General features: G+C 42.1%; 1 protein-coding gene across 1 annotated transcript in view; it reads right to left on the minus strand.

Moving 5' to 3' along the window:
* Window positions 1-22,041: 22,041 nt before the first annotated feature.
* TRPC4 (transient receptor potential cation channel subfamily C member 4) overlaps window positions 22,042-27,388 on the minus strand; it is a 309,718-nt gene continuing 304,371 nt past the window's right edge. The window contains exon 11 of the mRNA XM_077484180.1: window positions 22,042-23,932. Coding sequence (XP_077340306.1) covers window positions 23,249-23,932 — 684 coding nt within the window. The 3' untranslated portion in view covers window positions 22,042-23,248. The remainder of the gene's footprint in view (window positions 23,933-27,388) is intronic.

Below are 27,388 nucleotides of genomic sequence, written 5' to 3' on the forward strand. Positions count from 1 at the left end.
TGTCCAGTTCTAGGCACCAGTCCTCAGGAAGGATGTACTGGAAATGTAGCGAGTACAAAGAAGGGCAACAAAGCTAATAAAGCGTCTGGAGGATATTAATTATGAGGAAAGGTTGTGAGCACTGAACTTATTCTCTCTGGAGAAGAGACGCTTGAGAAGGGATATGATTTCAATTTACAAATACCATACTGGTGACTAGGGATGAGCCGAACAACCCCCGGTTTGGTTTGCACCAGTACTTTCGAACGGACCGAAAATTCGTGCGAACTTTAGAACCCCATTGAAGTCTATGGGACTCGAACGTTGGAAAGAAAAAGAGCTAATTTTAATGGCTAATATGCAAGATATTGTCCTAATAAGGGTTTGGGGACCCAGCTCCTGCCCCAGGGGACATGGGTCAATGCCTACATTTTTTTTTTAAATGGCCATTTTTTTCGTGAGCACTGATGTTAATGATGATTAAAGTGAAAAAAAAGTTAAATATTCCTTTAAATATCATTCCTGGGGGGTGTCTATAGTATGCCTGTGAAGTGGCACGTGTTTCTTGTGTTTAGAACAGTCCCTGTACAAAATTACATTTAACTGAAAAAAAGTCATTTAAAACTGCTCGCGGTTTTAATGTAATATCTGGTTCCAGCCATATGGATGAAAATCATTGAGAAAAATGGCATGGGTAGCCACCCCCTGCCCATTACCAGCCCCTTTGGGTCTTGTACGGATATTAAGGGGAACCCCGTACCCCAAAAAAAAGGAAAATCGTGGGGCCCCCAGGCCCTATATACTCAGAACAGCAGTATACAGGCAGTGCTAACAAGACGGGGACTGTAGGTTTGTTGTGTTAAGCAGAATCTGTTTGTAATTTTGAACGGATACATTTTTAAAGTGTAGCTCCAGGGAAAAAAATTTTTTTTAACCTTTTTGGAAAACATAGGGAAGGGTTATCACCCCTGTATGATTTTTTTGTCCGTCTGTCTTTTTTCATCTCACTTCCTGTTGTCTCCTTCCGTTTGCAAGTAGAAGACGTTTGTAAGTTGGATGTTTGAAAGTAGGGGCCTGCCCTATATGCTCTGCAGAAATGTGGGCATAAGGTGTTGGTGTTGCCACAACACTGTAAGCCCTCAAAGGGACTCTTGGTGGGCACTGGAGCGCCCTGCTGTGAATGATTATATCAAGAATTGTAATTACATGCCATTGTTGAACAGTGGTAGAAAAATTGGGCCTTTGGTGGTTGTGGTGGTGGTGCTGGTGCCACAACACTATAAGTCCTCACAGTTACTCTCAGTGGGCGCAGGAACGGGCCCTGCTGTGAAATATTATATCAAGAATTGTAATTACATGCCCCTTAAACAGGGGCTGAGAAATTGGGCCTTAGGCACTGCTTGCTGGTGCCACGACACTGCAACCTCTCCCAGATACTCTAGCTGGAGTGCAGGAATGAGCCCTGCTGCAAAGCATTGCATCAAAAATTGTATTACATGCCCCTGTTAAACAGGGGCTGAAAAATTGGGCCTTAGGCACTGGTGCCACGACACTGCAACCTCTCCCATATACTCTAGTTGGAGTGCAGGAATGAGCCCTGCTGCAAAGGATTGCATCAAAAATTGTAATTACATGCCCCTGTTAAACAGGGGCTGAAAAATTGGGCTGGTGGCATCACCCAGAACCAAAAATGTTCTTCCAAGACATCAGCAGGATCATTGAGGAGGAAGAGGATAGTTAGTCATCCTAACAGGACAGTCACTCAACATTAGCATAGGTAGTCTTGAAGGGATGTGACATTTCAAAAAAAAATATTCGGTTACATCTAGCTGGTGGTGATCCAAGACTGATTCATCTTTATGAAGGTCAGTCGATCAACCGAGTTGGTGGACAGACGCACCCTGTGATCGGTTACAAAGCCAGCAGCACTGAAGGTGCATTCCGAAAGAACGCTGGCTGCAGGACAGGCCAGTAGCTCAATTGCATACTGTGCAAGCTTTGGCCAGTGATCCATCCTCAAGACCCAGTAAGCCAGAGGATTTTTGGTGGGAAAGGTGTCCAAGTCTGACCTTGCCCCTAGGTATTCCTTCACCATGTAAATCAGACGCTGGCGATGGTTGCTGGAACTGATCATACCTTGGGGCTGCGGACTAAAAAATTCTCTGAACGCATAGGTCAGATGGCCAGCTTCTCCACCACTCCTTCTGTGACTGACTGAAGCCTCAGCAAAACGTTGTCCAGAACCAGGAGTTTGTAACCTCCCAGTCTCTGGGAACGCGTTGCACAGACCTTTCTGCAAGGCCTCCCGGAGATGTCTCATCCTCTGATCCCTCTGAGACAACAAGATAAGGTCCGCAACTTTACCCTTGTACCATGGATCAAGGAGAGTAGCCAGCCAGTAATGGTCCCCCTCCTTTATTCGAAAAATATGAGGATCCTTCTGCAGGCTTTGCAGGATCAGGGAGGCCATGCCACGTAGGTAAGCTGAGGCATTCGGTCCAGAGTCCTCTGGGTCACTAAGGACAACATGATCCGCAGCCACCTCCTCCCAGCCACGTACAAGTCAACATGTTTCTTGGGACTGTAAATCAAATAGAAAACAAAAATGTTTCCTACATAGGGGTTCTGTGCTAGCTCAATATCGTACAGGACCAAAACATTCAGCCTACTGGCTTACCCTTTTGGGTCTGCAGCTGCTCCAGCACAACCTCTTTTTATACACACTATACTGAAGCATGCCAGAGCAAAAATAACACCCCAAAGTTATGGAGTCTTACTACTTACTACTAACACTAGCTTATCATAAACCATCACAGTCTGGGCGGTAGTTAAATCCCATTCAAAACACTACCCTGGACCCAGAAGGGCTGTTTGCCACAAGCTGAACTGAATTTAAAGCAGCTAAATTCATTGTGCAGCAAAACAAAATATGTTTAAAGCCTTTTAACTTGTTTTCTTTAGGGGAAGCCACAGCTTGAGAAGAAACACCTGCCCCTATGCTGCAGAGAAGGACCCCTGTACTCTGTGTGGAAGCAGTGATATCTCTTCAGAGGTCTGACACAGACATCCTCTTCTGAGGTTGTGTGAGGTTTGCTTATTGGAGAGCTAAAGGTCTGGCCCAGCACAGGGTAATGTACAAGGATTGCCACGCAGGCTGTAGTTGATTCCTAAATACATTTTTACATTTTTATTTTTTGCATATATTTTTCTTTGATGCATGTGGAATGTATTTAACTGCTTTATGAGCCCATTTACACCAGTCTTATACATTTTTGAAGCAGCACCCTTTCAAATCAGTGATAATCTTTTTTCACCTTTAACCCCTACCCACTTGCAAAATATATACTATATGTTCCCCAACATTATGCCTCAAGCTTCATCAGTGGTGGCTGGTGCTCAATATTTTGGACCTGCCCCCCTCACTCGCACATACCGCCACCACCCCCTCCCTTGGTGTGCAGGGTGGCCTCGGTAGGTACTCACACTGCTTGTCGCACTCTCTCCGCACCTGCTCCCTGCTCGTCCGTACTGGCTCCCTGCTCTCTGTACCAATGCCCGTTCATCATTTCTGTCTCTTCTCTCTAGGGCAGCCCCTTCCGTTACAGGTGTTGCTTCTCCCCCTGGTTGAACAGGAAGTAGGTCCTGAGACCCAATTGGCCAGGAGTCCTATGACTCCCTGGCCAATCAGGTCTCAGGACCTATTTTCTGATTGGCCGGGAGGAGAATCAGGAAGACAATAGCAAATATACATTTTCTATTGTCACACAACTGTGTGGGCTCAGGGCAGAGTGCTCTGTGCCCCGAGCCCACCCTTTTTTGAAGCCAATTAGAACCTAAACCTCTAATCATGTCCTTAAAAAAAATTGAAATCCATGTGTCCAGCAGCCTGCATGTAATTTAGGGGCTGGGCGCATGGATTAGGGGGGCAGTGCCCCTTTGCCCCTAATGGAGCCATTGTGCTTCATGCTGATGATCATGAGCAAAATCCTTCAAAGAGTTGGGCATATCTTAATGTGTATCTAAAGCTACCTATATTTACCTCCCCCTAGCAATGCAATGTCCGTTGGTTCCTTTGCCAATACAAACTTTTTCTTCCGGATTTTTTCCAGGTTCAACATTGTGAGATAGTGTACTAGGTTTTTTTTTTGTTTAATTTGTTTTTATTGAAAGAAAGAGAAATAACATACATTGCACAGTATGTAGGCAATAGAACAAGTTTGTAACAGAATAAGAAGTAACAAAATAAGAAGTTTCAAATCAGACAGAGTTAGTATCTATAAAAGTCATAACCAGTTTTAAGCACATCATTGATCCAGCAGGTAACCTCCAGCCCATTAGTCTGCTTCTGGGTGGCAAGCTGGCTTGTCAAGGAGCTACCTGGGGCAAGACAATAAGTATCAGACGAGAAGTGTGCTTGTCTCAACTAACAATTTAGGGAGAAAAGAGGAAGAAGAAGGAAGGAGGAGGGGAGGAAGGAAGATGAAGAAGGTAGAAAAGGGAGGGAGCAAGAGGGAGAGAGAAGAGAGAATACAAAGGTGAGCCGAGGAGAGAGGAGAGCCACCAGTACATATTCGTAATGTTACAATGCAAACGCGTGGGTGTATTATATCAGGCATTAAAAGGCAGGATCAACAGCATTCATATATATATTCCCCAAGGCTATGGGCCAATGCCTTCCTGGAGCCAACTATTCCATAATTTCCAATGTTGCTCAAATATACGAACATGTCCTTGTCTACATGCTAGTATACGCTCAAATGCATAATTGTATCGTACCATATTAACCACTTCAAGGACACTGGGGGCCTGATTTGTCTTCCACTTTCTAGTGATAGATAGCTTGGCTGCTAGTAAGATATGAGTTACTATTTTACGACAGTCGGGTGGGAATTGGTCTATACCTATGTTGAGAATGGCTAGGGCAGCTGTTGGGGGGGTGAGAATACAGGTTATCTCTGAGATGACTCGAAACAACTTATTCCAAAAACTCGTCAGGTGTTTGCAAGTCCAGAAGATGTGCATGATCTGTCCAACTCCCCCACACTCCCTCCAACATAGCAGGGACTGTGACGGGAGAAACTTGGACAATCTATAAGGGGTAAGGTACCACCTCAAAGTAATTTTATGGGATAACTCCCAGTGGTTAGCACATTTTGAGGCCTGGTAAACCGATTTAGAGGCTGCAACCCATTGGGCTCTGGTGAACGAGGACCCCAACTCCGACTCCCATTTTAAGTGTGGAGTGGCTTTTTGAAAAACAAGTTTATTCTGTAAAAAGTTATAAAACAGCGAGGTTCCCTTTGCTTTGGGATGTTCTATGCTCGTGAGGTATTGCCAACTCGGGGTGTATACCGTCAAATTTGTCGAGTTCAGAGAGGAGATACAATGTAGGATGCGGATATATTGATAATGATCAGAGTTGGATATTCCGAACTCAGTCTGGAGTGTTTGGAATGTTTTAGGGGAGTGGTTTAGGAGTAATTGATCCAGAGTTAGAATGCCTAGATCCCTCCATGATCGAAGAGACATGTTGGGGATCAATAACTCCAAAGCCTCTATCGGGATTGAGACAAGTTGATGTTGTGTCGGAGGTGGGCTAGTTGCTATAAAACTTTTCCAGGCTTCTAGAGAGGCCTGGATAGAGATGAGCGGTTTAGTGATCAGACCGGGTTTCAGTGAGTCGGCCATCAGTAGGTGTACCAGGGCCGAGGCGGAAGTAGCTGCTAGTTCAATATTGGCCCATCTATTGGAAATCCCCGGTCAAAACCAGCTTCTGAGTTGGGCCAGCTGTGAGGCCGTCCAGTAGTCCCTCAGGTCAGCCATACCCATACCACCAGCAAATTTGTGTTTTAGCAGCTGTGCATGAGAACTTCTAGGTTTCATACCCTTCCATATCTGAGCCCTCATCAACTTACTGAGCGCCAGGAAATGTGAACGTTTAGGGAGAATAGGCAATGTTCTGAACAAGTATAGGATCTGTGGGAGCGTAAACATCTTAAAAGCCGCAAGGCGACCCATCCAAGAAAGTTCATATCTAGTGGGACCCTGTATTTCTCTGGAGAGTTTTTTGATCAGGGAGGAGTAGTTAATATCAGCCAATCGACTAACATCGGAAGTCAATTGGATTCCTAAGTAAGGGATCTCACCTGCGCTCCAAGTGTAGGCAAAGGAGTCCTGTAGAGTTTTACATAAAGCAGGTTCAACCCCTAAATTAAGGATAAGAGATTTGTTACAGTTAACTTTATAATATGAGATTCTACTAAAGGTGTCAAGAAGTCGGTGTGTCGCGGGTAGGGACGTTTTAGGTTCTGTCAGAAAGATGATAATGTCATCCGCGAACAAGTTAATAACATGGGAGTCGGTATCTAGGTTGAAGCCTGTAATCTCGGGTGAAGATCTTATTGCCTGTGCCAAGGGCTCTATCAATAGATTAAAGATACTTGGGGACAACGGGCATCCCTGGCGGGTTCCATTTGTAATCGAGAAAGGGGAGGACAACGTGTTGGATGTATAGACTCGTGCTGAGGGGGCGGAGTATAGTGCCAATATGGCTGTCAAAATAGGACCTTTAAAACCAAATTTCTCCAGAGTAGCTCTCATGTAGCCCCAGTGGATACGGTCGAATGCCTTCTCCGCATCCAAAGAGAGGAGCAGAGAAGGCACCCGACCGGACCCAGCATATTGTATCAGATCAATAACCCGTCTGGTTGCATCAGAGGCTTGACGCCCTTTCATAAATCCCGTCTGATCAGGATCAATGAGGGTGGGCAATATAGATGACAACCTATGAGCAATGATTTTAGCATATAACTTAACATCTGTGTTAAGCAAGGATATAGGCCTGTAATTAGCTGGACAAGCTGGATCCTTACCAGGTTTAGGAATGGTTACAACATGAGCCTGTAGCATTTCCGCAGGAAAAGAGGCCGAGGCTGCAGCTGCCGCAAACACCGGAGAGAGATTCGCGCTAAGTGTCTCATGAAACTGCTTATAGTAGTCATTCGATAGACCATCAGGTCCTGGAGATTTCCTAGAAGGTAGCGATTTAATCGCCTTACAAATTTCTGAGGGGGAGATTGGGGCGTTCAGGTCTAGTAATTGATCTTCAGAAAGTTCAGGGAGTTGAAGAGAGGCCAGAAAGGACAATATCTCATCCGACCGAGGTTGCACAGTCTCAGGGTCATCTTTTAGATTATAGATCTTACTATAATAAGCCGCAAAGGAATTGGCAATGCCCTTCGGGTCTAGCGTTTTGGCATTTGAGCGGGGGTCTAACAGGTATTCTATTTTAGAATTCAATTTCTTGGCTTTCAATCTATGTGCTAAGAATTTACCTGCTTTATTGCCCGAGGAATAACTGGTTAGTTTAAGGGTTTTAACATGTTTGTCATGTTGTTCTAAGAGCATTGTTCTGAGTGTCGTACGAAGGTGAGATAATTTTGTAGCTAGGGGTACAGAGGGACTAGATTTGTTGGCGGTCTCAGTCGTGCGAATCTCTTCCAGCACCTCGTCAAGCCGCTGAAGCCTCTGCCTCCTCATACGTGAACACATTTGAATAAAAATACCTCTTATAAAGGCCTTTTGGGCACACCACAATACAAAAGGGTTGGACACAGAAGTTGAGTTCAACCTGAAATATTCCTGGAGATGCTTCTCAATGACCGCCACTTGTTGTGGGGAGTTAAAGACTTGAGAGTTAACTCTCCAGAGGTACGCAGGACTAGGTGTGTGCTCCTCCAGAACGGATACAGAGACAGGTGCATGGTCCGACCACGTAATATCATGGATTCTGGAGGAGGACACCGCCTGTAGTAGAACCCTATCAACCAGGATCATGTCTAAACGTGAGTATGAGTTGTGGTGCGCCGAATGAAAGGTAAAGTCTCTTTCCTCAGCATGTTGGCAGCGCCACACATCATACACATCCTCTGAATGAAAAAGGGGTTGGAGTGCTTTAACTGAGCGCGGACGTTTCCCTGTGGCATCTATGGTGGGGTCGGCAGTCAGGTTAAAGTCTCCACAAACAATCAATGCCCCCTTCTTACAGCCAGAAACTGTCGAGAACAATTTTCTAGCAAATTTAAATTGCCGTTCATTAGGCGCATAAGCATTGACAATTGTAAAAAGTCTTCCGTTGATATCACAAATGAGAATCAGAAATCTACCATCTGGATCTCGAATAACATCATGCAGTTTAAAGGCCACAGAGTTCTTAATGGCTATAAGGACTCCTTTCCGCTTGCAGGAGGCCGAAGCCGTAAAGATATGGGGAAATTGCTTGTGGGTAAACGTTGGGGGGGGCTAAGGCATGGAAATTAGTTTCCTGTATGCATATCAAATCACTCCCCAACTTAAGGGCCTCTTTCCAAAGGGAGGCATGCTTTGCCGGATGGTTGAGCCCACGTACATTAAAAGATGTTATAGTGATAGGCATTTGAGGGCATAGAGTACCTTATTAGATGTTGCGATCCATTTTTGAGGACATGAAGACCGGTGGTCTTTGAAACTTGTAGACGTCTGGAGAGATGGCGTGCCAGCCATGACCAAATGACTCTGTGAAGCAGCAGATGGCGGGAGGTTATACATTCGGCTCAGGAAACTAAAGAAGAACAGCAAAGAAAGGAAAAAAAAAAGACATAAAAAGAAAACCAAGTTTGAGTCTCGTGGTAAAAAGGAGAGTGCGACCTCAAAAGGGGTCTGAATGCAGGTATACTGCACAAGTTCCATGATGGAAGAGGGGATTCACATGGAAAAGCTCCAAAGGCCCGGGGGAGGTTGCAGAGTGAGTAGATCAAGTGGGTAGGCCAGAGGCGGCGAGGTCTCGATGGGTTTGATGTTTCCTCTTATGGGAGACTACTTGCCAATCTTCTTGGGATCGTGTTGCGGCAAGCTGCTGTCGGGAAGCCGGTAGCTGTGCAGGGAGGATATCCCATTTACGGAGAAGAGCCAGACCTTCTTCCAGATTATTGACCACTGATATAGTGTTGTCCCTGGAGATGACCAGACGAGTAGGGTAACCCCAACGATACAGAATGTCATGGTTCCGCAAGGCTTTAGTGATCGTCAGGAGCGACTTCCTCTTCTGTAATGTATACTGGGATAAGTCAGCAAACAATTGGAGGTTGGAGAAGCATTCAGGCAGTTGTTCTTTTTTGTGAAAGCATGCCGCAAGCTGCTCTTTGATGTGAAAGAAGTGGACTCTCATTATCACGTCCCGGGGGACATCATCATGGATGAAAGAGGGCTTAGGCAATCTATGTATCCTGTCAATGATTACTTCTGTGTCAGGTACATTAGGGATAGCCATGCGAATCAGGTCACAAGCATATCGATTCAGTTGGCTCACTGAAACTGATTCAGGGACACCTCTGATCTTGAGGTTATTGCGCCTAGCGCGGTCCTCAAGGTCTGCGATTTTAGCTGTGAGCGATTCTATTTGGTCGTCTCGGTCATTATGTGCGTCAATAAGCATGTTGTGTGAAGAAGCAAATTCGCCCATTTTGCATTCTATATGTTCCACTCTGTTGCCCAAATCAGTCACATCAGCTTGAACTTTGGCCATACATTGTAAGATGTCAGTATTAAGAGAGGCTCGCAACGAGGTTAACATGTCCTTAAGCACAGTTTCCGAGACAGGCTGGTCTGAGGCAGGGAACGTATGAAAGGAGTCATGCGGGTCCGTGAGAACTAAAGCAGGGCTTCGATCAGGGCCTACTTCTGCTAGTGAGGCATCATCCGACAGCCTGGGCTTGCTCTTAGCTGGGCTCTGAGAGAGTGGGGTTGTCGGTCCTGGGGAACCCTGCCTCGGGCTAGGCGACTTCCCCGGGGATCCGGAGCCAGGATGCGCCGGGGACGAAGCACTGGAGCCTCCCGGGGAAGATCCGCCGGTGCCATCTTGGCCGCGTGTGTGGCGGCGGGGAGGAAAGAAATGGGGAAGTTTCCCCGTACTGACCGTGTCTCGCCTCTTTCTGCCCATCTCGGAGTGCTCTCCGTAGCTGTCTGATGGAGTGTGAGGCTTCGGGTCTCCGTTTCGCCGCCTCTGCCGTCGCTAATCCCCGGCTGTGTAGCGGAGCTGTAGATTCAGGCTGCCATTCAGCCGCGCGGTAGCCGCGCCCCCCAGTGTACTAGGTTTTGTTGAGAAGTGTTTTATTGCTGCTGTAAAGAGTACTCAGAAAAATGTTGTATGTATACAATGACAATAAAGTATATCTATTTATCTATCCATCTATCTAGGTTTACGTATCACCTAGTGTTCTTACCTATACATGGTGAAGGGCTGTGCCTTAGGATAAAATAAATGTTTTTTTTTGTTTTTTTAGATCTTCCTGTCCTGGATTTTGAAGACCTCTGGGTAGAAAAAGTCTCCATTCCTAGGTCTACACCTTACCTTGTAGCCGCATCTCTCTCTCTGTCTACTATCTATCTATCGATATATATATATAATGTGTGTGTGTGTGTGTATATCAATGAATAAAAAAACTTTAGTACAGCACTGCTTTGACTGTTCCTTGGGTATCCCCGTTTTGTGCTTGCAAGGAAGGGAGGAGAGGCAGCAGTTACCAAGTGAGTACACTTCTTGTTGATGTTGTTATAGAAAAGCAAAGACTGTTGGGTCTGTAGGACTGTGAGCACAGGGGGATCCAAACAATCTGTAGACCCCCCTGCAATCCACATTTTAGCATATCACCTCTCTCTCCCTACATAGAATTGTCATCCCTTTCTAACAGCTCCAACACACACTGACGATATGGCGGCTGTCATCCCGTCATTTTATAGTGTGGGGCTAGGTTATCTATTCCTTCATATTATTGGTTCTTGTGTCTAAAGCAGCCCATAGATTAATACATTTTCTTTCCTTCCACTACAGGTGGAAGGAAAGAGAATCACTCAATTCCCCCATCAATACATCCAGTGCGGGGATGTGCAAGGAGCCTTCCCAGCTGGCGTAATACAATGATTACTGCTAGTGGCTTTAGACACTGGCAGGAATCACGTGAAGAAAAATCCGACAGGCTGGTTGTATCCTAGTAGATGGATGGATCAATTTGGGTAAAATCAGCCTGCCCATACATGGATCGAATTTCAGTCAGTCCCCGCTGAACCAGCCCAATATCGGTCCATATATGACCTGCTCAAGCTGACCACGGCATAAGCTATGCACTGAATTTTTGCTTGTTCCTATTTTCTACTGGTGAAGCTTTGGGGGGATTAATGGAGAAAGATAAGGGGACTGATGATGTGTTTGGCATACTCCTGAGTTTTGCAGTTTTAACTAATTTAGGCAAATTATCAAAACAGTTATGATCCTAATAGCTATTACAATACCAAGCCTATTGTATTTCTTTAATGTACAATTGAAGCTTAATGTGGAACTTTAAAGTGTAAGTTCACCTTTACAGAAAAATCTGTAAGGTGAACTTACACAGGTCCCGCTGACATGAACGGTGGAAATCTGCCATTCTGAGCCCCAGTATGTGTCCAAAGCTTAAAAATACCCTCTGCATCCATATGTCTTCCACATAGCTTACAGGATAAGCTATGGAGGAGGGTCCTGTGTAAGCTCACCTTACAGATTTTTCTGTAAAGGTGAACTTACCCTTTAATCAGAAAATTAAGTCTTGCTAGATCACTTCAGGCTGGCCCCTTTTGCAGGTTAAGCTATGAAAAACATTAAAAATAAGTGCCTATACTGTTTAAAATCTAGTAATATGCTGTCTCATCCTGCTCTGCACATGCTCAGTTGCTCTCTATTTTTAGGCACTGTGCTAAATTTATAAGCCGATCTGATGACAGCCTAAAAATTAAAACGGAACTAAAAACATTGATTTAATGGTTTCAAAAAACATTTGTTAGTGTTCTCAGTCAAACTGTCAAACCATCAAATGGCTGGTGTCATAACTGATCACATGTGCAGCACCATGGCATTTGCAGATCAAAGTGATGGAAGCTTCCTTGGCTGAAAAGGATAGGATGGTTTCGTTTTGCTTTAAATGCTGCTCAGGTCTATGGGCTCCAACAAAATGGCAGCAAGAATAATCAGGAGCAATGCTGGAGGCAATATACAGCACATACTAATTTTTGTAGCATAATTATTAATTTAGAATGTATGTTTCTTGCTAAAGAATATTATTTTTTTATCAATTGTTATGAGTAAATGTATTATTTAATTCCAGGATAAGCAAACATCATCCAAATACAAGAAGAATGTGTATCATTTATTGAATCTGGGTGTGCTTTGTGTATTTCTTCCAGGCCTGTGCAGTTAACCAGCTGAAAACGTTCCCTTTGTGCAGTAGTTAACTGTTATAAAGACCGACTGCCGCTGCTCTCTATCCGTGTGTGGGGTGACTTGTCTTGTCTCTGCCCCCTCCTATAGTTTTCTGCAGAGGGTCCCTCCCATAGCTCTGATCTCTGCACAGGCTATGTACAGTGCAGTGATGATGTCACCACCAGTGTTACAAACTAATATCAGGATTTGCAAAAACAATTAGTGCACACACAATTACTTTAAATATTTTTTTGATGATGTAGTACCCTCCTAGCTCAGAGAAGGTAAATTTAGTTAGCTCCTCTGTAAAAGGTGGAGCAGGGATTGATTGATTATGGTTGTTTGGTTTCTTAGCCCTTGTACACATGGTCGGACACTCCAACGGAAAATGTCCGATCGGACCAAGTTTTCCAGCTTGGCTATAAAATTTTCCGACAACATGATCCGATCGGACCTTGTCCGATCATGTATAGAGAATTCCGATCGGACAAAGTGCCACGCATGCTCAGATCAAATTCCTACACCAAAACTATTGGCTACTAGCCTGATGGTAGTCCCGTTGTAACGAAATTACGTCATCACGTTCTGAACGATAAGATTTTCTGACAATTTTGTCCGACCGTCTGTATGCAACAGTTTCGGACAAAATCCGTCAGACAAAATCCAACAGATTTGGTTGTCGGAATGTCCGACCGTGTGTACAAGGGCTTACAGGCTGCTGTTCTGCTACTTCGCCCCTGTCTTCTGGAGAGTTCTGAATGTATAGTGGGTGAGAGAGCAGAACAGGCAGCCTGAATATTTATGGGCCTCTGGCCAATCCCTGGGGGGGTATGTTTAGTAGGTGGTTGGAGAGTCTATAATAATAATAATATGAGGCTTGGCAGCCAGAGTTCAGAGTTCCAGGGTTCAGCCTACTGAAGGTGACTCCTGTGCTGGGGGCTCTGCCCCTGGGGCAGAGACAGAGGGGAGAAACCAGAGGAGTCCTGGAAAAAACATCAAGGTCCCAGATAGGCTTAGCTGGGGCCCTACCAGAGAGAGGGAGAGCCTGGGTCAGAGCCAGGATGCTCCACTATTCTGGGACTTAGTGAGTACTTGATTCTGCTTCACAGTGGAGAAGTGACTGTGTGGTGACTTATCTTACAAGTCAGTGCTTGGTACAGCCAGGAGTTGTTTTTAGCCAACCAGATGGTTAAAGTGCTTAGTGCAGCTAGCAGCCATGCAAGACAGCCCGGACTTGTACTAAACCAGGAGAAAGTACAGTGCAGCCTAAAGTTGTGCAATGCAGCTTGCAATATGCACAGGGAAGCCAGAAAAATAGCCCTTCTATAGTTTGGGGTATCCCATGCTCACCATCTCTTTTCAAGTTCCTGATTAATAAAAAGCCAAAAAAAACCTAGACTCATTTGTGAGCCAGTAAAGAATGCCAATATTTCTGCATGCCTGGCTGTACATGCTGTGAGTATGGGAAGTAGGGACAGTTACCAGTGACACCTGCAGGGGTAGTACTACACTAATAACAGATATATTTAAATTAATGTTTTTTGTGTCCAGCTTTAAATACCAATTTCCTTGGCAAAAATACAATCATTAATTACAGTACCTGTACACTGGAAGAAGAAAAAAGACCCTAAGAAATCATTGAAAAAATAAAATTAAATACACATGATTTTCATAGAATCTTTTATTATTTTAATATTTATTTTGACAGAAGAAAAGCAAGTAAAAAAAGGTTTATATGAAAATTATAACCACATAAATTGTATGTAATCTTAAGAGGCAGCTGAAAAGATTTTATCTTTCTGTGGAAGTGATACTGTTTATTTCCCAGTATGCAATTTTTAACAATTTCATTGTCCTCTGCCCACATATCTCATTATCTGTTTTATGCACTAGCTGAATTTATGAACAAAGCTGAAATGCCGGGTAAACGGAAATTGTCTAAATACAAGAGCCATGAGTATCTTTATTTCAGTTTTGGTGTTCTTTGTCGATTTCTTCCAGATCTGTGCTGTAATCGAGCATACAACTCCAGCATTACACCTCTGTGAAGCTCCTGTAATAAAGACCAGTTCCATTGCTTTTTCTGTGCTTGAACAGGGGTACTGGCCTTGCATCTGTGGATGGACCTGCCTGATTCCACCAACAGCTTTTTACAGCTCAATGATTGGCACCACTACGTTTACAAAGTGGGTAAAAGCATTTGGTGAGCATAAAGTAAATATATATTCTTAACTTTTAGAAATATTTTTAAAACTTTTTTTTTTAAGGTCTATTCAAGACTGGCCACCAGTCTTGTCTCTTCACTGCTGTAGTGCTATTCGCAGAGGTTGGTGACATAATTACTGTAGAGGGTGGATCCTTGGGTCCCAGGCTCCTGGCCTGAACTGCCCAGTTTAAAAGCATTGCTTAATTAGCAATCCGGTAGACTCTTGGTTTTTCTTGCCTCCCTTGACCTCCCACTGTGACTGACTGGCCAATAGTCTCCTGATGTGCTACAGCCCTCAGATATGCAAATTAACTTTCACCGGTGCATCAAAACAAAAGTTGCTTGATGTCTTACAGTTTGTTCTCTTACTAGAGCAGTCACAGCTTAAGTAGAAAAGCCTGTCCCATGCCAACAGCTGCAGATTGGGACTTTTGCTCTCTGCCAGGAAGCAGTTGTCACATTGAAGAGGTCCAACACACCCATTACTCAGTCAGCAAAGTGCTTGCTCCCCACTGATTGGAAAGCTCTAGCATTGATGTGTCATACCTCTGCACAGGGATCACTGTTTCCCCATGGAGAGCAAGGATCCTACTCTGCAGCATGCTGTCAGGGGACAGGTTTCTCTATCCAGACTGTGGCTACTATATAAAGAAAACAAACTGTAAGACTATTGCTTTGATGCATTTGTAATGTATTTAGCAAATTTAAACAAAAGTTAAATTGAACTTCAAATGAAAGCAGCATTAAAAATTAAAAATAAGCTTTCATCTCAAACTGGGAACCATTTTGTAATCCATAATACCGTTATAACCAATTAATACTGATTAAACATATCCTAAAAATGTTAATAAATGCATATGTGATTTTCTATAGCCAGTTTGTATATTTTCAATTATTGAGCAGTTCTTTTTTGTCTTGTAAGTAGCTTAGGTTTTTGTCTAAATTGTATCCTGCAACTTTGACCAACACCAGTCTTCCTTTCTTAGTATAAAAAAGTAAACATTTAAAATGGGTGGTGAGAATGAATGGCAAAGACGAAAAACAGCCTAATTGCACTGTTTATTTCAACAACACCTGAGTATGTTTTCTCTCATTTAATGGAAATCAGCCTCCAAGTTCTACTACAGCTGTCTATACACCATATCATTCCATACTATACCAATCAAGGATACATAGATACTGTATGCCTACTGAAGACAATAAGCAAAAGCTTTTTTGTAGACAATGCATGCAAATATCTGATCATAAATAAAACATTTGCTTCTTAGTCCATTTTGTTTTAAAGAAGGTCGTTTTGAAAAGTTCAGAAGACCCCATCTTAGTAAGAAAAACATTACTAGGAAAAATGACCAAGCAATTAAGCAACCGTATGTACTGAATGCATGTCATGTAACTTAGAGGATATTATAACTTTATGCAAGCTAATAACGTGCATGCCCTATTTTGCCTATCTTTCTTAGCCTGTAAATGCTTTCAAATAACGATAACAAATTTCAATTATGTGGACTATACTTCTGAGTGATCCGGTTGAATAGATGTAAAAGGCACATAATATACATTCAGGGAAGTGGTCTACATATGGACGTTAAAAAATTAAGGATGTTAAAGGATGCATAGACGTAGAACAGTGTTTGAAAACATACCACAGAAACAGTCAAGTGTGTTTGTTTACAACCTGTGGAGACACCCATGGGGACATCCATTCCAGATGATTGAGTCCTCCACTGAGATCAGTTGACATGGTGGTTTCTGCGGGATAGCGCGATTTGGCCACTGAATGCTGGGCTGGGAAATTAACATTTTATATCTGAGGCTATCATTCATTAAACCCATGCTAACATTAAGGTTATGAAAAGGTTACTATGTCTACACAGAAAGCACTTAAAAACTCCAAAACCAGTTGCCTTCTGTGGAGACATTAGTAGCTCAATAAGTTTAATGTCCGTAGAGGATTACTTTAACCTGGCTAAACTTCCTGTGCCTTTGTCTTCCAATTCATTAATCAGAGGATTCAATCGATAGTTGATACATTACATCAGGAGGACCTGAAGCAGGAAATATTTAGCATTGCTTCATCACCAGATTCCAGGATAGATCACACCCGTGGCATTTGACTCCTTTCGCCTCTGCATACATTTTACCTGTAAAAATTACCTGGGTGTTATTTACCTCTGAATCCTGGCACAGTAAGAATTCATGCACATTGATGTGTCCTAACAGAATGTTCGCCAGAATAGCTCCAGCATAAAACGTAATAAAGTTTGCTGATATAACAGGTACAGGCAGTGGAAAATGCAGCTATATTCAGTCAATACCTCTGAGCACCTGCCTTTTATACCTACCCAGATATCCACTGTCTTTAAATGTTGGGTTAAAAAAAGTTTGTTCAATCTTATAGACAAACCCAATCCCTTCCACAGTTCACAGGGCAAGCTGTATCCTCCTTAATGCCCTGAAATCAGTCAGGTGCTAAGACCCTGGAATTCACTCTTGCTCCACTATAGTTCACCATCCAAATAACGGGCCCTACACTGAAGACATTCAACTCCAATCAAAGTTTATTGCAATGACCACTCACTAGCACCCAAAGCCAAGACTAGTAGTGTGCTGTCATTGCACATCTGTGTATGTTATTTTTATTATGCAATTTTATGTTACAAACATGTTTTTGATGTGCCCCTTTGGCTGGGATTTCATTTGTCCTTGTTTCTTCCTTGTTGTAATGTAGGACTGCCTACTATGCTAAGCTGTATGATGAAGTGAACTTTAACACTATATGTTTATGAACTGAAGCTCCAGGTCCCACTGCTGGAGTGATAAAGGATAATGGAACTTGGATAAAGAAATGTTTTATTTAGTAAATTATCTTTCTAAATGTTGTTTAGATAATCTCATAGCAGCAATAATCATTTTATCATTCTTTTTTTTTAAAAACTGTATTACTGATAAAGCATTGATTATGTTAAAAACAATTACTGAATGGGAAAATATGTTATAAATTCACTGTGACTTTAAAAGAAAAACTTCAAAATAATTTCTTGCATCTAAACTGACATACTCATTTTTATTTCAATGAAACAACAACTCTTTCTTTGAGAAAAACACTGGCTATGAGGTCACATGTCTCTAACAGTCATAAACTTGCAAGAGATTTGAAAACAATCAGGGTCTATCTGTCACGTCTTAATATCCCCCATGTGGCATAAATATGGTTAAACCAGCCAAAAAGCCTGAAGAGACCCTGATGCAAAACTGAAAAGTAGAAAAACATATGGTTGAAACACTGATACAATAAACATTGCGAATTTGCACTAGCACCTGTTTAAGACCTGTGCGTGCCTTCAATATATCTGGATGTATGTACAGTGCCTTAAAAAAGTATTCATACCCCTTGAAATTTTCCACATTTTGTCATGTTGCAACTGAAAACGTAAATATATGTTATTGAGATTTTATGCGATAGACCAACAAAAAGTGGAAGATATCACTCTCTCTCTCTCTCTCTCTCTATATCTATATATATATATATATATATATATATATATATATATATATATATACTGTACACATACTGTATACAGTATCTCACAAAAGTGAGTACACCCCTCACATTTTTGTAAATATTTTATTTTATCTTTTCATGTGACAACACTGAAGAAATTACACTTTGCTACTATGTAAAGTAGTGAGTGTACAACTTGTATAACATTGTAAATTTGCTGACCCCTCAAAATAACTCAACACACAGCCATTAATGTCTAAACCGCTGACAACAAAAGTGAGTACACCCCTAAGTGAAAATGTCCAAATTGGGCCCAATTAGCCATTTTTCCTCCATGGGGTCACGTGACTCGTTAGTGTTACAAGGTCTCGGTGTGAATGGGGAGCATGTGTGTTAAATTTGGTGTTATCGCTCTCACTCTGTCATACTGGGCACTGGAAGTTCAACATGGCACCTCATGGCAAATAACTCTCTGAGGATCTGAAAAAAGAATTGTTGCTCTACATAAAGATGACCTAGGCTATACGAAGATTGCCAAGACCCTTTTAGGGAGCTGCAGAACGGTGGCCAACCCCATACAGCAGTTTAACAGGACAGGTTCAACTCAGAACAGGCCTTGCCATGGTTGACCAAAGAAGTTGAGTGCACATGGTCAGTGTCATATCCAGAGGTTGTCTTTTTTGGAAATAGATGTATGAGTGCTGCTAGCATTGCTGCAGAGGCTGGAGGGTCAGCCTGTCAGTGCTCATACCATACGCCACACACTGCATCAAACTGGTCTGTATGTCTGTCGTCCCAGAAGAAAGCCTCTTCTAAAGATGATACACAAGAAAGCCTGCAAACAGTTTTCTGAAGGCATGCAGACTAAGGACATGGATTACTGGAACCATGTCCTGTGGTCTGATGAGGCCAAGATAAACTTATTTGGTTCAGCTGGTGTCAAGCGTGTGTGGCAGCAACCATGTGAGGGAGGAGTACAAAGACAATTGTGTCTTGCCTACAGTGAAGCATGGTGGTGGAAGTATCATGTTCTGGGACTGTATGAATGCTGCTGACACTGGGGAACTACAGTTCATTGAGGGAACCATGAATGCCAACATGTACTGTGACATACTGAAGCAGAGCATTAACCCCTCCCTTCGGAGACTGGGTCGCAGGGCAGTATTCCAACATAATAACAACCTCAAACACACCTCTAAGATGACCACTGCCTTTGCTAAAGAAGCTGAGGATAAAGGTGATGGACTGGCCGAACATGTCTCCAGACCTAAACCCTATTGAGCATCTGTGGAGCATCCTCAAATGGAAGGTGGAGGAGAATAAGGTCTTTAACATCCATCAGCTCTGTGATGTCATCATGGAGGAGTGATTGATGACTCCAGTGGCAACCTGTGAAGCTCTGGTGACCTCCATGCCCAAGAGGGTTAAGGCAGTGCTGGAAAATAATGGTGGCCACACAAAATATTGACACTTGGGGCACAATTTGGACATTTTCACTTAGGGATGTACTCACTTTTGTTGCCAGTGGTTTAGACATTAATGGCTGTGTTTAGTTTTTGAGGTGACTGCAAATTTACACTGTTATACAAACTGTACACTCACAACTTTACATAGTAGCAAAGTGTCATTTCTTCAGTGTTGTCACATAAAAAGATTTAATAAAACATTTACAAAAACTTGAGGGGTGTACTCACTTTTGTGAGATACTGTATGTATGTGTGTGTGTGTGTGTGTGTGGGTGTATATTTGTTATATATATATACATATATATATATATACATATATATATATATATATATATATATATATATATATATATATATATATATATTTATTTTTTTATATTTTATATTAATGTAAACATCCCTTGTGACAGTATTAGGTGGTGACAGGTACTCTTTATGGAGGGATCAGGGGTCTAAAAGACCCCAAATCCCTCCTTTTCACTTAAAAATATTCAGAGCACCAAAATTGGCGATTCTGAATACTGTCACTTTTTTAAATCGGCACCATTGGCAGCCGAGTAAACTGGAAGTGATTTTACATCAGAGACCCAATCAAAGCTGAATCCAACTTCATTCGGGTCTCAGCCTAGCCGGTGGATGCGCTAGCTGGTAGCTCGGGTCTCCCGGTGGGACAGGAGGCCCAAGAAGAGCAGCGGAAGGTGGTGGGAGGGGGGCACAACCACTCCCGCTCCTTTAGGTTAACAGCCAAGTGGCTTTTAACCACATCACTAAAGAGCCAACTGCCCGCTCTTAAAAACTGTACTGGGGTGATGCCTGCAGCTGCGGACATCATCCCGCTATAACCCCTTCAAGCTATTGGTCGGCGTTAAATTACACTTTTCATTCCTATTTCAATGCCAACTTTAAGAAGAAATATTACTGGCTACTCTGTAAATAATTTCTACTATGGGTCCTGAATGTTTTTTAGATCAAAAAAATTGAAATTCAATAATGAATGGATGCAAGACACTAAGCAAGTTAGGTCAAGGTGAAGGTGCTTTTTTTCAGAATAGATCCTCATATTCTATTCTTCTACAATTAAAAACAAATACATTTCTGGTGCTTTAGGTCACTCCTGTTGCATTTTAAACTAAGATATCAAATAGGTCACAGTCGGTAGAAAATCCCCAATTTGACTCAATATTAGAAACAATTGAGATGATTTCAAATCTATTGAGATGATTTCATTTAATATCAAATTTCAATATTTTATCAATGCACTCTTGAACTCAAAGAAAATGAAAGGACTGATACTCATGATGTGATATCACATTATTATGATTTAATTTGTCAACATACCTTGTGTCCTTGTGGCAAATGACTTGAGAAACTCCTCCAAGATCAGGAATGGCTTATAAAATAAATTCCTAAATTAATACAACAGACTCTTGCAACCAGTGTTAAAAATCTTTGGGCTTATGTTGATGGCATCAGTTTGAGATGCTTCTAAGATCATTCAGAATTTACTGACATGTGCATTTGACTTGCAGATGATCCTCTTCTGAACTGCTTTTATCATGCTTCAAGAAGGTTTTGCATTACCATTGACTTGTATGGGAATGTAAACCTACCTGAAACAAATGAAATGAAACAACACAGGACACCAGCTGCCCGGTTGGAAAACGATCTACCAGAATAGCAGAAAAAAACGTTATTCACTCCTTATATTTCTACCTCTTTTTCTTGTACAAGTAGGGTTCTCTACTCCCCGGTCCCGCAACAATAAGATTTAAGTCTGTGTCAATGAAATGGTCCTACACTATATTGTCAAAAGAATTGGCACATCGCACATGAACTTTAATGACATCCCAGTCTTAGCCCATAGGGTTCAATATTGAGTTGACCCACTCTTTGCAGCTATAACAGCTTCACATCTTCTATGAAGGCTGTACACAAGGTTTAGGAGTGTGTTTATGGGAATGTTTGACCATTCTTCCAAAAGCACATTTGTGAAGTCAGGCACTGATGTTGGATGAGAAGGCCTGGCTTGCAGTCTCCACTCTAATTTATTCCAAAGGCATTCTATCGGTTTGAGGTCAGGACTCAAGATCAGGCAAGTCAAATTCCTCCATCCCAAACTCGCTCCCCATGTCTTTATGTATCTTGCTTTGTGCACTGATGTGTAGCCATGTTGGAACAGGATGGGGCCATCCCCAAACTGTTCCCACAAAGTTGGGAGCATGAAATTGTCCAAAATATCTTGGGGTATGCTGACGCCTTAAGAGCTCCCTTCACTGGAACTAATGGGCCAAGCCCAACCCCTGAAAAATAAGCCCACACCATAATCTCCCCTCCACCAAATGATTTGGACCAGTGTACAAGGCAAAGTCCATAAATACATGGATGAGCAAGTTTGGGGTGGAGGAACTTGAATGGCCTGCACAGAATCCTGACCTTAACCCAATATTCACCTTTGGGATGAATTAGAGCAGAGACCGTGAGCCAGGTCTTCTTGTCCAAAATCAGTGCCTGGCCTCACAAATGCACTTCTGGAAGAATGGTCAAACATTCCCATAGACACACTCCTAAACCTTGTGGACAGCCTTCCCAGAAGAGTTGAAGCTGTTATAACTGCAAAGGGTGGGCCAACTCAATATTGAACCCTATTGACTAAGACTGGGATGCCATTAAAGTTCATGTGCGTGTAAAGGCAGGTGTCCCAATACTTTTCACAATATAGTGTATATGTGCAATTCCAACAGTGGGTGACGTCTTTCACCAACTGCTGGTAATTAATCATACTATCTGTTTACTAATAACCTATAAATTGTCCATACAAGTGTAATTTAAAATGCTTTCATTTTGGGTGCTCTCTTCCAGGCAGGACACAAAGATACAGTGTGACAGATGTATGAAGTAAGCCCTTGTACACACGGTCGGACATTCCGACAACCAAATCCGACGGATTTTGTCCGAAACTGTTGCATACACACAGCCAGACAAAGTTGTCCGAAAATTTGATCGTACCTAACATGATGTTATTTCGTTAGGACGGGACTACGTTCAGGCTAGTAGCCAATAGCTTTGGTCTAGGAATTTGATCTGAGCATGCGTGGCACTTTGTCCGATCATGCGTAGAGAATTCCGATCTGACAAAGTCCGATCGGATCATGTTGTCGGAAAATTTTATACCCCAGCTGGAAAACTTGGTCCATCGGATACTCCGACGGAAACAGTCCGATGGAGCCCACACACTGTAGGATTATCCGACAACACGGTCCTATCGGACATTGTCCATCGGAATGTCCGACCGTGTGTACAAGGGCTAAGAGCTCTAATTTGTGAATTACGTTTACCTTTAACATCCAAAAGGTTTTGTGCAATACATAACAAACATATGCATTCTTGGTTTCCCTGAGCAGGTATGACTCCTTATTGAATGTAATCTTTATACCGTATATTTAGAATGATAGGGTAGTATATATTAACAAGCATAATGTATTTATGATTATAAATATAACCAATACCTCTGTTTGGGGAAAAAATGTATGCACAGTGCTTTTGATATGATTACTTTGCATAGTCTAACATGATATAATGTTGGGTGGATTATTGCAAACAACACATAAATGTAAAATACCTTGATTAACATAGTATCAAATGTATATCCTTTTAACCAAGCATTTCGTTTTATCCCTATAATGTATTTCAATCCCTGTATATGATTGAGTGTATATTGAGCTTTCATGCCTAAACTGGCAGCATGTTGACTGGGTTCGCAAAGGAATATTCAAACATTCCAAAATGCACTGATAAAATATATATTTCATATATACATCAATTGAAAATCACAGTCTTGTTATGGAATCTTCTTCTTCTGCAGGTTTTTCTGCTTGTGTGCTACTTGTTTCTGAAATAACATCTTTGTCTATAGTGGGTTCAACATTGTCTGTTGGACTGCCATTTACAAAACTGTCGGAAGGCTGTAGTGGTAGACATACCAAGGTATCCTGGGTATCTTCTGTTACTGTACACTGTTCATTCAAAGTATTTACATTTAACTCACAGTTCGGCTCTAAATCTTTGACTGTGTCCAATGTTTTTTCACTGGGATTGGATATAAGTTCTTCTGGAACTTCCTCCGAAACAGAGTAAATTTTGTTAGAGCTCTGTTCCATGTTGCTAGATTTTGGACGTCTGTGAAAAAGCCCAAAGCTTTTTATGTCTTTGGAAAACTGAATTTTCTTTGGCTTCTCCTTGGCAGTCTCTGAAGCCAGGGTGGCAGATCCATTACTTATGTTATGCTTTTCAGCAGTTATCTCTGCTGTTCTGGGATGGATCATTGTGGTGATATCAAAGAAGCTGATCCTGTTTTTTTGTGTTCGGCTTTTCTTTTCCTTGGGGCGACTCTTCTCTTCTGCCTCTGAGTTATCTGAGCTGTTGCTCACTTTTGTATTATTGAGATTTAGTTTGTTTCCCTTTAACAAACCCAAAACCTCAAAACGGAAGCTTGAAATGTCTTGTTTCAATTCCTTTAATAAAACGAAGTTGGCAGTAATAAGGAAACATAAAATAATTATCAAAATAAAAAAAAGAATAAGCAAATAAAAAAATGCAGTCAGATCCATAAATATTTGGACATCAAAACAATTCTAATCTTTTTGGCTCTATACAGCACCACAATGGATTTGAAATTAAACAAACAACATTAACTGCAGATTACATCCAAATCAGGTCAACGGTGTAGGAATTACAACAGTTTGTATATGTGCCTCACACTTTTTAAGGGACCAAAAGTAATGGGACAGATTAACAATCATCCATCAAACTTTTTAATACTTGGTTGCAAATCCTTTGCAGTCAATTACAGCCTGAAATCTGGAACACATAGACATCACCAGACGCTGGGTTTCATCCCTGGTGATGCTCTGCCAGGCCTCTACTGCAACTGTCTTCAGTTCCTGCTTGTTCTACGGGCATTTTCCCTTCAGTTTTGTCTTCAGCAAGTGAAATGCATGCTCAATCAGATTCAGCTCAGGTGATTGACTTGGCCATTGCTTAACATTCCACTTCTTTCCCTTAAAATACTCTTTGGTTGCTTTCACAGTATTCTTCGGGTCATTGTCCATCTGCACTGTGAAGCGCTGTCCAATGAGTTCTGAAGCATTTTGCTGAATATGAGCAGATAATATTGCCCAAAAAACTTCAGACTTCATCCTGCTGCTTTTGTCAGCAGTCACATCATCAATAAATACAAGAGAACCAGTTCCATTGGCATCCATACATGCCCACGCCATTACACTACCACCACCATGCTTCACTGATGAGGTGGTATGCTTTGGATCATGAGCAGTTCCTTTCCTTCTCCATACTCTTCTCTTCCCATCACTCTGGTACAAGTTGATCTTGGTCTCATCTGTCCATAGGATGTTGTTCCAGAACTGTGAAGGCTTTTCTAGATGTTATTTGGCAAACTCTAATCTGGCCTTCCTGTTTTTGAGGCTCACCAATGGTTTACATCTTGTGGTGAACCCTCTGTATTCCCTCTGGTGAAGTCTTCTCTTGATTGTTGACTTTGACACACATACCTCCTGGAAAGTGTTCTTGATCTGGCCAACTGTTGTGAAGGGTGTTTTCTTCACCAGGGAAATAATTATTCAGTCATCCACCACAGTTGTTTTCCGTGGTCTTCCAGGTCTTTTGGTGTTGCTGGGCTCACCGGTGCATTCTTTTTTTTAAGTATGTTCCAAACAGATGATTTGGCCACACCTAATGTTTTTGTTATCTCTCTGATGGGTTTGTTTTGTTTTTTTAGTCTAATGATGGCTTGCTTCAATGATAGTGGCAGCTCTCTGGATCACATATTGAGAGTTGACAGCAACAGATTCCAAATAGCACACTTGAAATGAACTCTGGACCTTTTATGTGCTCATTTTAAATGGGATAATTATGGAATAACACACATCTGGCCATGGAACAGCTGAGCAGAAATTGTCCCATTACTTTTGGTCCCTTAAAAAGTGGGAGGCACAACAAACTGTTGTAATTCCCACATAATTCACCCATTTTGGATATAAATACCCTCAAATTAAAGCTGGAAGTCTGCAGTTAAAGCACAGCTAGTTCATTTCATTTCAAATCCATTGTGGTGGTGTATAGAGCCAAAAAGATTAGAATTGTGTCAATGTCCCAATATTTATGGACCTGACTGTATATACAGTGCCTTGCGAAAGTATTCGGCCCTCTTGAACTTTTCAACCTTTTGTCACATTTCAGGCTTCAAACATTAAGATATAAAATTTTAATTTTTTGTGAAGAATCACCAACAAGTGGGACACAATTGTGAAGTGGAACGAAATCTGTTGGATAATTTAAACTTTTTTAGCAAATAAAAAACTGAAAAGTGGTGCGTGCAAAATTATTCGGCCCCTTTACTTTCAGTGCAGCAAACTCACTCCAGAAGTTCAGCGAGGATCTCTGAATGATCCAATGTTGTCCTAAATGACTGATGGTTTTAAATAGAATCCACCTGTGTGTAATAATCAAGTCTCTGTATAAATGCACCTGCTCTGTGATAGTCTCAGGGTTCTGTTGAAAGCGCAGAGAGCATCATGAAGACCAAGGAACACACCAGGCAGGTCCATAATACTGTTGTGGAGAAGTTTAAAGCTGGATTTGGATACAAAAAGATTTCCCAAGCTTTAAACATCCCAAGGAGCACTGTGTCATTTTGAAATGGAAGGAGTATCAGACCACACCTCTAAACTTTCAGCTCAGACAAGGAGAAGACTGATCAGAGATGCAGCCAAGAGGCCCGTGAGCACTCTGGATGAACTGCAGAGAACTACAGCTGAGGTGGGAGAGTCTGTCCATAGGACAACAATCAGTCGTACACTGCGCAAATCTGGCCTTTATGGAAGAGTGGCAAGAAGAAAGCCATTTCTCAAAGATATCCATAAAAAGTCTTGTCTAAAGTTTGCCACAAGCCACCTGGGAGACACACCAAACATGTGGAAGAAGGTGCTCTGGTCAGATGAAACCAAAGTCCAACTTTTTGCCCACAATGCAAAACGATATGTTTGGCGTAAAAGCAACACAGCTCATCACCCTCAACACACCATCCCCACTGTCAAACATGGTGGTGGCAGCATCATGGTTTGGGCCTGCTTTTCTTCAGCAGGGACAGGGAAGATGGTTAAAATTGAGGGGAAGATGGATGCAGCCAAATACAGGATGAAAACCTGTTGGAGTCTGCAAAAGACCTGAAACTGAGACAGAGATTTATCTTCCAACAAGACAATGATCCCAAACATACAGCAAAATCTACAAAGGAATGGTTCACAAATAAACGTATCCAGGTGTTAGAATGGCCAAGTCAAAGTCCAGACCTGAATCCAATCGAGAATCTGTGGAAAGAGCTGAAAACTGCTGTTCACAAACGCTCTCCATCCAACCTCACTGAGCTCGAGCTGTTTTGCAAGGAAGAATGGGCAAGAATTTCAGTCTCTCGATGTGCAAAACTGATAGAGACATACCCCAAGCGACTTGCAGCTGTAATCGCAGCAAAAGGTGGCTCTACAAAGTATTAAAGCAAGGGGGCCGAATAATTTTGCACGCCCCACTTTTCATTTTTTTATTAGTTAAAAAAGTTTCAAAAATCCAATAGATTTCGTTCCACTTCACAATTGTGTCCCACTTGTTGGTGATTCTTCACAAAAAATAAAAATGTTATATCTTTATGTTTGAAGCCTGAAATGTGGCAAAAGGTTGAAAAGTTCAAGGGGGCCGAATACTTTCGCAAGGCACTGTAGGCTTCAGCATGTTCACCCTGTGTTGCTACTCCACTTTTCACTGGAACATATTTTTCTTTTTCGAGTGTCCCAATCTTTGAATGCCTTGAGATTACCTTTTAATTTAAAAGCATTGACATACAAGTGTCACAGCCATCTTCTGTTTGTAGATGTGAGCACCAGGTATCCCTCAATAAA

The sequence above is a fragment of the Lithobates pipiens genome, unplaced genomic scaffold (assembly GCF_037356315.1).
Source record: "Lithobates pipiens isolate NorthernLeopardFrog02 unplaced genomic scaffold, aLitPip1_a1.2 Scaffold_16, whole genome shotgun sequence".
NCBI lineage: Eukaryota > Metazoa > Chordata > Amphibia > Anura > Ranidae > Lithobates > Lithobates pipiens.